General features: G+C 37.6%; 1 protein-coding gene across 5 annotated transcripts in view; it reads right to left on the reverse strand.

Moving 5' to 3' along the window:
• Positions 1-13478, reverse strand: part of CTNND2 (catenin delta 2) — a 650408-nt gene that overhangs the window by 158906 nt on the left and 478024 nt on the right. For all 5 annotated transcript variants that reach the window (XM_061369698.1, XM_061369700.1, XM_061369699.1 and 2 more), the window contains exon 10: positions 7022-7154. In XM_061369698.1, coding sequence (XP_061225682.1) covers positions 7022-7154 — 133 coding nt within the window. The remainder of the gene's footprint in view (positions 1-7021; positions 7155-13478) is intronic.

Genomic DNA, 13478 nt, shown 5'->3' on the forward strand with positions numbered 1-13478 from the left:
CCAGAGAAGCAACTGGCAGAAGAATTATGAATAGAAAGAAATCCACAGCACATACAGTAGAACATTATACTGCTTGAAAAAGTTGCAAATATATTTATTGCCCATTCAAAATGTGGGAACATCGTATTACCTATGTCAAATGACACTGTCTGTCAGCGTGTATTATCTTTCCTTCCCTATCACCTAATATTTTCAAATACAAAGTGGTACAGCTTCTACAAATATTTCAGTAAAACCGGGACTTTTTTTGTCAGCCCGGAGGACGGGGATTCACAGTGCAGTGCAATGCTCTTCCTGCATTTGCTGCACACCATAGAAAGTAGCAGGAAGCCATTCATCTTGCACACCTAATAGTGATATTTTTTTCCTCTCCTCGTAACTGTGTAAAAAGCATTATCACCAGATGTTCACATTTGAATTTTCTGGCTAATTGAATTTATTACCTAAAATTCTCTTCTATGTGGTTACTCATTCGGACGCAAACTCTGGATGACCAGAGCTGAAAAAGATAGAAACCTTTAGCCAGTATTCTCATCTCCTGCAAGACACACATTGTAGAAGTGAGTCCTAAACCCAGGTAATGAGAAAGCCTAGAGACAGGTTTTGTTCAAGACCTCACTCACACCCTTAAGCCCACAAGAAGACCCATGCCAGGCCCCTAAACAGCAGGAAAATAGAGGCCAAACTCCGTATCCTAAAGATGTCTGCAGACACTGTAGTGGACTGCATAAACAGGATAGTCCAGACAAGAGCAGTGAAGCTGCATTTATCCATATGAAGCATGGGCAGTTAATGATTAACAAAAAAAAAAAAAAAGTTGCTTTGGCTCTAAATAATCATTGCTGAGTATTTATTAGTATCATAGGAAAATGTACCTTAAATACGAACATACGGGAAAAGTGGGCAAAAGTTTGTCCATTTGGCTATTCCCTGGAGAGTGATTGCGGGGGGGGGGGGGGCTTGGGGCATGGAGTGAGGTCAACAGTAGTGCGAAGCAGTGGGGGGAGGGGGGGTAAAAATTCTAATAGATATTCTCAGTACCAAGCCCACCATTTTATAAAATAATAAGGTTTTAGTCACCTCGTGAATTCATTTGATTCAGTCTGTGAGATGAGAAAGAATTTGGATGGAGCCTTGTATGACATGGTCTAGTTTGAGATGTCCCTGCCCATGGCAGTGGGCTTGGAACTAGATGATCTTGAGGTCCTTTCCAACTCTTAACTATTCTATGACTCTATGTTACAAAATGACTGAAAACAACAGGACGGCAGCAAGCAGAATGTCTTATTTTTGCTTAGCTATCATTAACACAGAAAAAACCAAACACACTAGATGTTCCATTACATTTATGAAATAATATATTCTTGTCTATTTATTTTTAGAACCATGTCACTTTATAGGACAGACATTTCATGCAAAAGGAATGATTTTGAAATATGTATGCAATAAACCTAAAGCATTCATCAAGATCCTTAGCAGAAAAGACTTAAAGACAAAACCTGAACCTTGTAATATGCCACTAATTGCTGTGCAGCCTTCAGTTAACATCCTAATTCTTGAATTTCCTCATTTAACTGGATGTTACTCCTCTGGGGCTTATCATTAATATATTTATTGAACAACTTTAATATTTTCCTAATCTAAATCAAATTATGAAATGCTTGCCAGGTGCAAAGTAAATCATTATAATAATTTAGGCACAGTATCCTAACAATGAAATCAAGAATAACTATGGTTAAATGACTCCAGAGGGATCCCAGAGTGTAAAAGGTAACTCCTTCTGTGCTACAGAAAACAGCATACCACTCAGTGACATTCACTAATACTCGGTCTTAAAAAATGTAAAGACTGCGCACAAAACAAAGATGTGCATTCTATTGTTGGAAGAGATAAAGCTCATAAAATGCTAGTGCATAAATTAGACGGTGAAGCCAAAGGAATACATTCAGAAATGCTTTTGAAAGCAAGACTATCAGTTTAAAATTTAATTCCCTGATAGAAGGTGGGCTTTTATGCCCTTTTTCTTTTCCTTCCCCCAGTGAAAAAGCCTATCATTTCATAGTTAACCGTGCTTCTGGAATTTATTAGCAAGGACAATTTATTAGTAAGAAAAAAATCTTGAATGTAATGGGATAAGAATTAATCATAAAGCTATTTGTATATTTTGTCTTCCTGTGAAGAGTAAGGCTCTGTGGTGCTGCTGATGGTTGTGCATGGGAAGTTACACCTAACTTGCTTTCAGTGCAAAATCATACCCTTTAATGACAAGGTGCAAGGAGTGTACCATTTTGCTGGAAAAACTATTCCAATAATACCAACAAAGACAATTTACAAAAGACAAATTAAAGGGTTATTTCCAAAAATACTTTGAGTGAAACATTCAAAACAAAACCCCAACCAAACAGCATTTTGTATATGTGTAACTGACAGTAAAAACCCAAGCTGTATTGCAGAACACAGCATTTGTTGATTGAGTTATTAGAAGCAGATTAGAGGTCCTGAAAGATATGAGGCTTTATAAAATGATAATAAAAAAAGATTCTTATATAAAGACTGTTTCTGGTTATGTCACTATGTGCTGCTTTACTTCATTACAGTAATTTCTATCAGTAAAACCTACACAGAAAGTATGTTAGAAAGGGACGGTTTGACATTTATTTCCACAGGGAATACAACTGCCCAAGGTGAAGGCGAGACAGAGCCAAACCATCCTGCATGCAGCAATCTAAACATAGGAAAGCAAAAGCATGAACATCTCAGGGCTCATTCTGTGAAGCGGGTGTAGCAAGCATCCCCCATCACATAAGTAATTATCATGAAAAAAGTGAATTCCTTGTGAAGTTATTTATGAGGTATTTCTCAAACTGTGAGATTTTACCAATACAGATGTTTAACATATGAAAATTATGGTTTTCAAAGCACTAATAAAAATGTTTGTAATTGAACAGGGAAGTGTACTTTCTCCAAATGTATGCCATTACTGTCTGCACTAAAATGCACTCCTAACAAATGTTTTAGAGTCTCCACAGTTTTTGTATTACTTTTCAGTATCACCTACGAGGTACTTATTTAATTTAAATTAAATATCACGTCTATATTATCTTGCATGTCTGTAATGGAAAACTGACAGTATCATCAGTGGACAAGCCAAATTCTGGGCTTTAACTAAAGACATTTTAGTGGAAAAACAAACAAAAAAGCGGAAGGGTATAGGTAGGTGAATGCAAAACTGTGATTCTTCTTCAAACACACTGAAAAAGAAAGATACTCCATTTTCTAGGAAATCCCTTATGGGAGCAAAGGGGAATCTCACAGAACACTTCAAAACCAAAATCAAGACACCCACCAAGGATGATGACAGCACCTCCAATCCCACTTCTGGATCCCTCAAAATGTTATGGACTGAAGAATTTCAGTGTTAGCCATCAGGTCTAAATGCAACATCCTGGACTAATCACTGTACTAAGTGTAAGTATTCCCTGTGAGAAAGCCATACTAGAAAGAGGCACATTTGTATTCTTGACCATCATGGATCTAGCAGCACAATGGATGATATCAAAATTACTACAACATTGGAATTATGTGAATTATAACAAAGATAATGGTTAATATGGTCTATGCCCTCTGCCTTTCATGTGAAAGGATGCAAGTACTGTGTTGAAAGGCTTCTCACCACACCCTGAAGAAGTCACAAAAGATGTAGAAACACTTTAAATTTAACAACCAAATGAATGTGAATGATGGTTTTAGGTAAGCTGGGAAGATAAACGCATTCAGTGTGTATTTACTGTTTTAAGAACTCCGTGCAATAATGTCTGGACTGATACTTCTGAACACTCTCCATGATACAGAGGAAACTGATCCAGCAACGTTTATTAGGGATGCCAGGGAAGGCTTCAGGCAGGGCAGTACAGTAGTTGCTGTGCTTTTTTTTCCTGTTACAGGATTCTGTTACAATTTTCCTGAGAGGAGAACCTCAAGTGTCGTGGTTTCTACGGCAAAAATTAATTTCCTAGCTTGCAGAAAGGAGTCACTGGTGTCAAAACCCCTGAGTGACCTGCTACACCTTTGCAGCTGATGGCAGGCTGCCATTTTTCATGAGAGCAAAATGGTGCTGGCATGTGAAACTGCACAGCTCAATCATTTTTTATGGTGACCTCATACAAAGGAGTAAGATGTCACTGCAGGAAGAAAAACTGCTATGGAAGAATGAACCCTGTGTTTACAAGAACGTGCTCTTTTATAGAAATGTTCCCTGCTAAGTATTTAGAAATGCTTCTCGTTTCCTATATCCTCTGTCTGTTCGTTCTTGGCATCCAGGACTGGCTACTCTGGCTCTGCTCACAGTCTCATCATTGTTGGTGTAAGAACCCTCTTCTAACAAGAAAATGCCATCTGAAAGGGGCTTTCTTGTGCTCTTCTGACTGATCAACTTTCCATTTGCCTTCAAATATCTGATCAAAACTTCTTTCCTCCTTTCCTTTTGACTTTTAGTTACATTCTTTGCTGTCATCAATGAAAGAATAATTTACATAATGAACTGCTAAAGTATTCTGAATTTCAGTATTATTATGCCTAACAGTAATGGGCTGCCTGGGACTTTTTATAACCTTTAGCCTTCTGGCTCCCTATGTCCCCTTTCACATATATGAGATCTTCAGATCTTCAAGATGGGTCAGTGCTCAACGGGAGATGAAAAAGCCAACTATCAAACATTATCAAAAATAATCCAAATTCTTCAACTCCATTCTAATGTCTGATACACCAGCTAAGCACCACGAGCAGGGAACAAAGGTAAAGAATGAGAAGCACTACTGACAGCAAACAGTCTGTTAAAAAAGTTAGAGAAGGGCTTTTGCAGACTTCATTGTTACTTAGAAGACTGAGCAGGGCATTTGCATTTATGTAGCAATAAAGACATGTTTAGGATGACAAAATCAAATGCAGAAGTATGCCTGTCATCAATATGTGTTTTAGAAATAGCACCTACCATAAAAAACATGACCATGAAGGAAAAAAGATCTCGTTTCCCTAGCCATGCTTCAAATGTTTTTAACTGAACTTCTTCTTCATAGTTGTCTTCTGCAGAGTATTTCCACTTTCTTTTCTTGGGAAGCAAGAGGCAATATTCCAAACTTCAGCCGCAGAAATTAAAATATTTTAGAAGAGAAAAATGTAATGGTAAAACCATAAAAGGTGTTAGGAATCCCAGAAATGCATACAGTCATAGCTGCTATTTTTCATTTCTGTCTAAATTTTAGATGACATGGTTCTACTCAAAAGGAATATAAAGACCTTTGTCCTATCACGTACAAGAGGAGAAATTTTATGCAGATTCTACTGAACTCTTACGAGAGTTCATAAACTCTCACAAACCAACTAGGTTTTAACAGCACCACTCAAGTACCTCTGGCTGGGCATAAGGCTAGTAAGAATCTGGGATATCTGCTGTGATATGCCCTTAACAGGATATTTTGAACTCCTCATACAAAAGGTTCCTCAAGAAATTCTCATTCAGTAGAGAGCTCCAGCAGACCCTAAGCACACTACTGAGCCCTCTGGGTAGCTCCTGATTCCAATAAACAAACACAGAAACTGTTTAAGTGCTCTCCTGCTTGTAAGCCTGAAGCTTACAAAGGCTGATGTCCTAGTGGGATGGGTTAGATCAACAGCCTGCCTTTTTCGCTAAATGGTTAGCAACAACAGTTAAACCATCTTCTTCCCTCAGATGTGATAGCTACCTAAGGGCTCTCAATCTATGGCTAACAGGAGGCAGCACAGATTGTACAATGAATAAATTGCTCTAATCATTTAACTGCCTTTCTCAGAGGTTAATCAATTTTTTAACTGAAAACCTAATTTGTGAGTAAGGATGAGAAAAGAGTATAGGGAGAGTGTGCAATTTGAATTTTCAGCAGTGCCTGTAACAGAGCTCTTTTTTCCAGTGCACAAACATTCTTCATTTTAACATTCATGTATACATTTGTTTTTTCATTATTATTTCTAAGATGTTTGAGGTCATGTACACAGCCAGTGCAGTTCTACCAGTGCCAGAAGACCACATACCTACTCACTTGGGACTTTCCTCAGCATGAAAAAGCCTACAATGGAAAGCTGCTACAGCTAGACAGACCCACAGAGTGCTTATGGGCCGAAGGTGAGGATAATGAAGCACTGTCAAGCCAGTATCACTGCACAGTTCTGACAAAGAAGCAATAGCAGATCTTGATCTCAGTTTACCTTTACTTGCCAGGCTAAAAGATGCCAGAACAGGCAGAGATTTATGTGCACACCACATGTCCCTGATTAGCAGTTTCTCTGAAAGGGCCAGGGGAGGCAGCTGGGGCTGGTAACAGCTTCACTCATTCAATTTTAATTGACTCCTGTGTGTTTGTCATATCCCTCAGAGCTGCCTGCCTTCTGTTTCAACTTGTGCCAAAAGCTGAACTGGTCCCATTAACCACAGGGAGCAAGAAAGCAAAAAGTACCAATCAGCTACAGGTACAGAACAAAGTCTATACTGCTGCTTGAATTACATTTGAGATACAATCTGCACTGAATTTCAAGATTACAGACCAATGATCACAGTTGAATCTGCAAACCCAGTGAAATGACACTCTATTCACACAATTACAGACTAAAGTGGGCTTTTATTCAGAATCCTTTTGCTGAATTTTTACCTCCTGTATTTAGTGTCCAAAAATCCCTCACTGAAAATCCTAAGGAAATGCCTGTGTGCTTCAGTGAGATCAAGACTATACCACAAGCTGTTAACTGAACCATTACTGACATGGTGTTTAAATGGTATGCAATCAAAATACTGAAAACTAAACAAAAAACATTTGACAATATTTTATGCATTTTTTACTTTTTCTAGTGTTAACAAATGACTTAAGTGAAAGCTCAGGTCCAGCCATATATACATGATTTCTTTTGTAACTCTTTCTGAGGTACATAAAATAACTGGCTATGATAAATGGCAGACAGCATCACTGCTGAAAAAGAGGTTTATAAATCTTACCTCTGCTTTTATTTTATTGTCTCCAAAACAGAGGTGCTGTAAGTAGGCTGCAGCATTGGACTGTACTGAGGGAAATTGATGCTGTAACATCTGTATAACTTCTGGAAGCTCTGGATCTCGCCATCCAAACTCTCTGTGAGAAAACAAGCAAGAAAGACTCATCAAAAATTCTGCTGTTAGTTGCTAAAAGTGGCAATAGTTAACGAAGATGACAGACATGTCTAAGCAAAATCTTGTTATTTTTTTCCCATTATTTTCAAAGCAAACATTAAATCAAATATGAAGGTGTTTTTAATTTTAAACTGTATTTCTATGCAAAGAACGTTATATAAAGTATAATTAAATAACGGAATTACGTCTCTAACTGCTAAATAAAAATGGCTATATGAAATCTTAATACAAGAAAAAAGAGAAAACACACACTTATACCATTATTATTTCTCTATTAAAACTAAAATGTGGAGGCTAGGATCAGAAGCACAAATGGTTTGCTATGAAATACCAGTTTGTCAAAAAGTCCTTTTTATTTATTGCAATCTTTGATTTAAATTGCTACTTTATAAATAAAGCAATGACTTATTCTGGCTTTTGGTTTCTTTTCTCCAGCTATGGTACATGGTCAGTCTAAATCTGTTCTACAGCTCTGGCCCTGCAGTGGGTTGGAGCAGGAAACATCCAGGAGGTCCCTTCCAACCTCAGCCTTTCTGTGATTGGGCAATTTTACAATTATACACTTATGTATTACTTATTTGCATTACTTTTAAATCTTCATTCTTACTATTCAATCTAAAGCAGGTAGGCAAATACGAAAACTTAAGTCTTTGAACTTTTCCTTCATCCTACAAAACATGAAACAAAATTAACATCAAATGAAACAACTGAATCCAAGAGTGTTGAACAAGTCCCTGCAGGTATTCTACAGCTTCCAGAACAAAATTTAAAATCAGTCTCTTACTTCAGGTGAATTTCTGCCCTCTGTGTTTAAAGGTAAAACAATTCATGAAAATGGTTTTGGACTTTTGTGTTCCAAGATCCAGAGATGAACACAGATACTATGCAAGAGACACTTAATTCTCACATGCCTTTTCCCTAAGAGCTAATTTTTTGTGCCATATAAATATTTTTTATGTCTTCCATCTAATGCTACACCTACAAGGTTAATAGAGGGAAAGAGGGGAAAGAAGTGACTTGTAAAAAAGCTTGTAGGTTCTCTGTTGCAGTTGCTATGATCACCAAAAAGTTCATTGCCAAAAGAACTTGGAACTGTTCATCTCTAATATTTTTAAAAGACATTCCTAATCATTAGTTCCCTTTCCAAATTATAGGGGTTCTGCTGCACTGAGGACAACTGTGAGCCACTGGGGGAATTCACAGCAGCTCTGCAGTCTATTTCAAGTAGATTCAGGCATCTCACACTTTAAGTACAACAGTTCTCCAAGACCCTTCATAGATACAAGACTCATTTTGCAATAATAATGAATTACTACAGATCAGAATTACTGTCTGTTCTCTTCTCATATGGGACGTTTGTCAGATTGAGAGTTGTATCTTTATGAACATCCAGAATATGAACAGGAGATGCAAAAAACCCCCCAAAAACAACACTCAGACTTTCATCACCTATTTCTCTTCTGACAAAACAGATGTTAACTCATGAATATTAAATTTCACATTAAGTGTTTAATGCAAAAAAACCCCATAAAAATATAGTAATAAATCACATATGGACCATTCCAATATATCTTTAGAGTATATAGACTGTTGAGATGTTTCTACAAAAGATGTAGCGTATGTTCAGACAGAACTGATGTTTTGCAAAGTCAGACAACAATGTAAAAGGAACAACGAAGACTACAAAATTTGGCAGCCAAAGATGGCAAGCACCACATTTTCTGTGCTACCAACTTACTGTGACTGTTACCAGGTGAAAAGGAAGTAGTTCTTTGGTTAAACACTTACTTCTGTTTAAGAATGGGTAGTACAGATCTATAAAGAAATCATAACTTGACAGAGGTGACAGACACAATGCAATTTAACGTGCTGTACTTCCTCTTATATTTGCTTTCTTACTGTTAACCATGTTAAGATTGCTAATAGGTTCTTCAAACATACTGGATCTGCCTCCTATATACATGGCTCTCAGCCAACCAAAGACATCTTAGACTTTCAAAAATTAAAAATAAGCAATGGAAACCCCTAAACCTTAGTAAACTTAGTGAATTTATTCTCATTTTCAATCCTAGACGCCAAAGCACAGGTGTTGGTTTTTGGAGAGGATACAAAATACCAGAAGAAAACAGGTTGTCTGACAAGACCACAAGGAGGAACATTAGAAATCTGTTGTTTTACATGAAACAACTATACTTCAAAATGCGGGCACTTCTATCACCAAATTCTCTCCCAAAGGAAATTTTCTCCTTCATAATATGTGTATTACTTGAACAGAAAACAACCAACCAAAAAGCCTGTTATGTGCGGTAGTACACCATGGACCTCGACAAACAGCTCAGATTCTTCTTCCTTTTGCTCTGGGATCCAGGCCAGAAGTGGCAGTGGGGGGACAAAAGGAAAAGGTGCACTTATTACAGGCATAGTTAATTGGTCTGATAAACCTGCAGTTTTGACATGGTATTTACATATGAAAACAAGGCTGTGCGTACTTTTCCCCTCTGATCTCCCAACAGAAACGTTAGCAAATAAATGATGCACGAATACTTGTTGGACAAGTATGCATCATTGGACAAGTATGGTTGTGTACACGTTGGACATAAGTAGAAAATTAATTCAGAAAAGAAACCCTTAGCACTGAATACTGAGTTTATCATGTAACCAGTTTTAGGAGAGATAATGAATAAAGCAGGAAAAGAAGTTTAAAATTTTAGCCCCAGTATGCACTGTCATTTCAAGCAGATGGTCTCTAAGATGACTATATTTTTAGTAGTTTCTAAATGAAATACAGTAGCTATATAAAACAAACAAAAACTTCTGTCAACAGCTAAGGCTGCCTGAATAATTGCGGTAACTTTAGCAGCCTTCAAGGCAAGAAGGACCAGTTTCCAGCGGTTGAAGTTTTTAATTTGTTATATACTTTGTATATATGTATCTACAAATATATATATATTTGTTATATATGCCACTCTTATAGGTGGCAAAAGAAAAGTGAGCTAGAGAAAGAGAGTTTTGGGTTTTTTAGGAACAGCAAGCCTGAGGCTCCACTAACATTTACTTGAAAATTTAACTTATTTTTTGAATTTGACTTCATTATGAAAAGAAAGAAGTCAGCTGGCAGAGGTCTTGAGAATGGTGGAGGGCTGCAATTTCTTGAAGACTAAGGTATAAAACTATCTGGAACATTTTGCACAAATGTGAGGGAACTTTCAGGCCATGGCTCCAAGCATGCCTATGTGACAGAAAATGCATATCAAAATACAAAGCCAAACAAGTAGTAAGAGAAAAAAACTAGTAGAGAAGGAACGTATGTTGTGGAAGTCTGAAGGCTGAAATAAACTGTGCTGAATGCTAGAAAGGTAATTTAAGTTAACAAAATGCCTTCTACTGGCTATAAACAAAAAGCAGTAGTAGGTTCGGCAGTTCATGAAGATAAGGGTCAGAATAAAAGTGAGAAAATCAAATCTACCTCCATTTCTGTGAACCATCTGATACTGTGCCACATGGAAATCAGTTAAACTGGTAACATACAAGGATCCAATCTCTAGTAAAATTATAATGTAGAATTAAGCAAAATACGAAACTAGAGTGAATATTCTAAACAAACACTAGCTAAGCCTGTGTCCTTTATTTACACCCCCATGCTCAGCAAATCTGAATGAGGTGACCCACACAGATGGTGAAAGAGGCCAGAAGGCTAGAGTAAATCAGAGGAGGTGCATGGCATGTGATTCTGAGAATGCTAACAAAGTGTCTGTGCAGCTGATCGAAAAATGAAGATAAGCTAGCATCCGTATGTGCAAGACCTTCTGCTATTGCCTACGTTTCCCTTATACCAACACTAAGCTGTCCAGTGAAAGGCTTCTGGTGGTGTGGGTTTTTCAACAAGAGAATCACAAACGTGCAAGAACTTCACAGCTTTGGCTATAAATCAGCATTTGCCATGTACTCTAAATATTTCAGCAGATTGTAAAAGTGCATTATTTCTAGGAATTGTTGTCATCTGAGAAGACTGACCAAAGCATGCCAAGTTGTTAAACCTTGTTTCTTTGATGGACTGATCTGATTTTGAATGCTGCAGAAGGTTTTAGCTTGAAGTGGTGACTAAAGCAGACTACAGCAGGCTACTGATCCAGGGACGGAAGAGGAACCAAAGGGGAACACTAAGTTAAATGTAAATTGGCAGTACGTATGCCTAGACTATCAGAAGAAGCTGCATTTTACCCCTGAACAACTGAAGAAAATCATCAAGGTGCTGGACACAAAACACAACTCTGAAATACAGCAGCAGAAGCAGTAGCACCAAGAGACTGACTTTGGTACAGCAAGTATTGCATCAAAACCAAATCCTGCTCCTGCCATCACATCACATACACGTCAGAAAGCAATAGAGATGCGGACTTAGAAGAGATTGTTAGTAACATGGCAGAGTGCAGCAGCTATGAAGGATCACTTTTAAAGGTGCTGCTGAACACAGAGTATGTGCTGCATCTGAATATTTGCTTGAATTATGTCGGAATTTTTTTCTTCTGCTACTTCAAATGCTGATGACACACAGAAAACACAAAATTCCTGTTACATCTGTATCTGCACTGATTTTATAAAGGCTACAAAAGAAGTTTCGAAAACACAGGTCTCCAGTCAGTAACCAAGGATACAGATCGCTTCTACACAGCATTGGAGAAGCAGGCATGGTGGCCCTGTCTACTCTCCATCCAGTGGTCACAGTGAATGAGACTTTGGAGTTTTATTTCTGATTTCTATTACCAGAACAGAACATTCAAATCCTCAAGCAGCTGACATAGGCAAGCACTGACACCCAGAGCTTCTTCCATCTCAGGAACATTCCCCAGCGGAAGTGCTGTGAAGATACCTGCTATAAAGACCCGTAGGCTTGACAAGTGCTGAACTACAACCAAGCATTTATCTAAGACAGAGAATGCACAATTTTTAGATATATTCATTACAATGTTTAAACCAGAAGAGTCTGTATACACCTGCTTGTCTTCATACACGTATGTGTATCTGAGACAGCCTTACTGCTGATGTGGTGCCCAAAGGCAAAGACAATACAATCCAAGTTAAGGGTAATCTTTCCTAGGTTTCTAACTTTCGTGCATGGTTGTCTTGCTAACGCCAGTCTACAAGACTGCTGAACTTATGCCTACAGACATACACCCTTCTGTTTGCTTCCCTCTCCCTTTGAAATCTATATAAAGCCTGAAAATTTCTTTTCCCTTGTTTCATGAGATCTGCGAGAATGGTTCTCTGGTAGTACTAGGAAAAAACAAACTACATGTAGCTCAGGATCAAACACAAGGAGAACTAACGAAGAGCCAAGAGAAGATCAAAGACAGAATTACATCCTATGTTTAAAGGGATAAATTTATTTCTGTTCAAAATATTTGGAAGGGAATATATCAATATTACAGGAATCTTTTTCTAATGATTTTATCTTAGCACATTTAAAAAGAGCAAAGACAAGATGTAAAACTTAAATAGTAAAAACATGACAAATACTTAAATATAATCCACAGACACAGACTCTGTAATATAAAGAGGAAGAAGCCCTCTCTAACAACTTGTTCCCTCATTTTCTTTCTGTGATTCCATGAGAGCTGGTCAAAAGTAAGTGAACACATACTCACTGCACTTAATTTATTGTAAGTTAAATTTGAAGCACTTCCTTAAAGTATTTTCCCGTTTTCAAACATACATCACTGTATATACATATACACAGATGTCAGCCTGGTCTGAATGATCAGCTACAGTTTAAGAGGAGGCAGAACTACTGTATTTGCTTTGAAAATGTTACACATGAATACTGGGTACTTTCAGCACACAATTTTAGGCAACAGCACACACATGTCCATCTCTGCTCCACTCACCTTTGAAACCCTCAAAACCTTTCAGCATATGGTCTTATCTAGTCAAAACTTGGCCAAATAAGTCTACAACATATGAAATCCACTTACCCAGGTATACTGTGACCTGTTGGTATATGCAGTGTTAGGATATTATCTGCCATACCTGGACCCACTCTACCGGATCAATAATTTCACTGATGAAACAGGCAACACTTTCCATTTTGGCAATGCACGATTTCAATATTTATGTGTCTAACACATAAACAGTTAACATAATTTGACTGTACTTCAATAGACACTTGACTTTTAGTTAATCATGTAGCTTAATCTAGCCTGCCTTAGATTTCAAATTTAGCACAGTTGAATATAAACCAGCTGTACAAACATTTGTCAATCTGCTGAAAACCTGGATGCTGCTCTTG

This window comes from Neopsephotus bourkii, unplaced genomic scaffold (genome assembly GCF_033783945.1).
Source record: "Neopsephotus bourkii isolate Nb327-2 ecotype Australia unplaced genomic scaffold, CSIRO-AGI_Nbou_v1 NB_1508, whole genome shotgun sequence".
Classification (NCBI taxonomy): Eukaryota; Metazoa; Chordata; class Aves; order Psittaciformes; family Psittacidae; genus Neopsephotus; species Neopsephotus bourkii.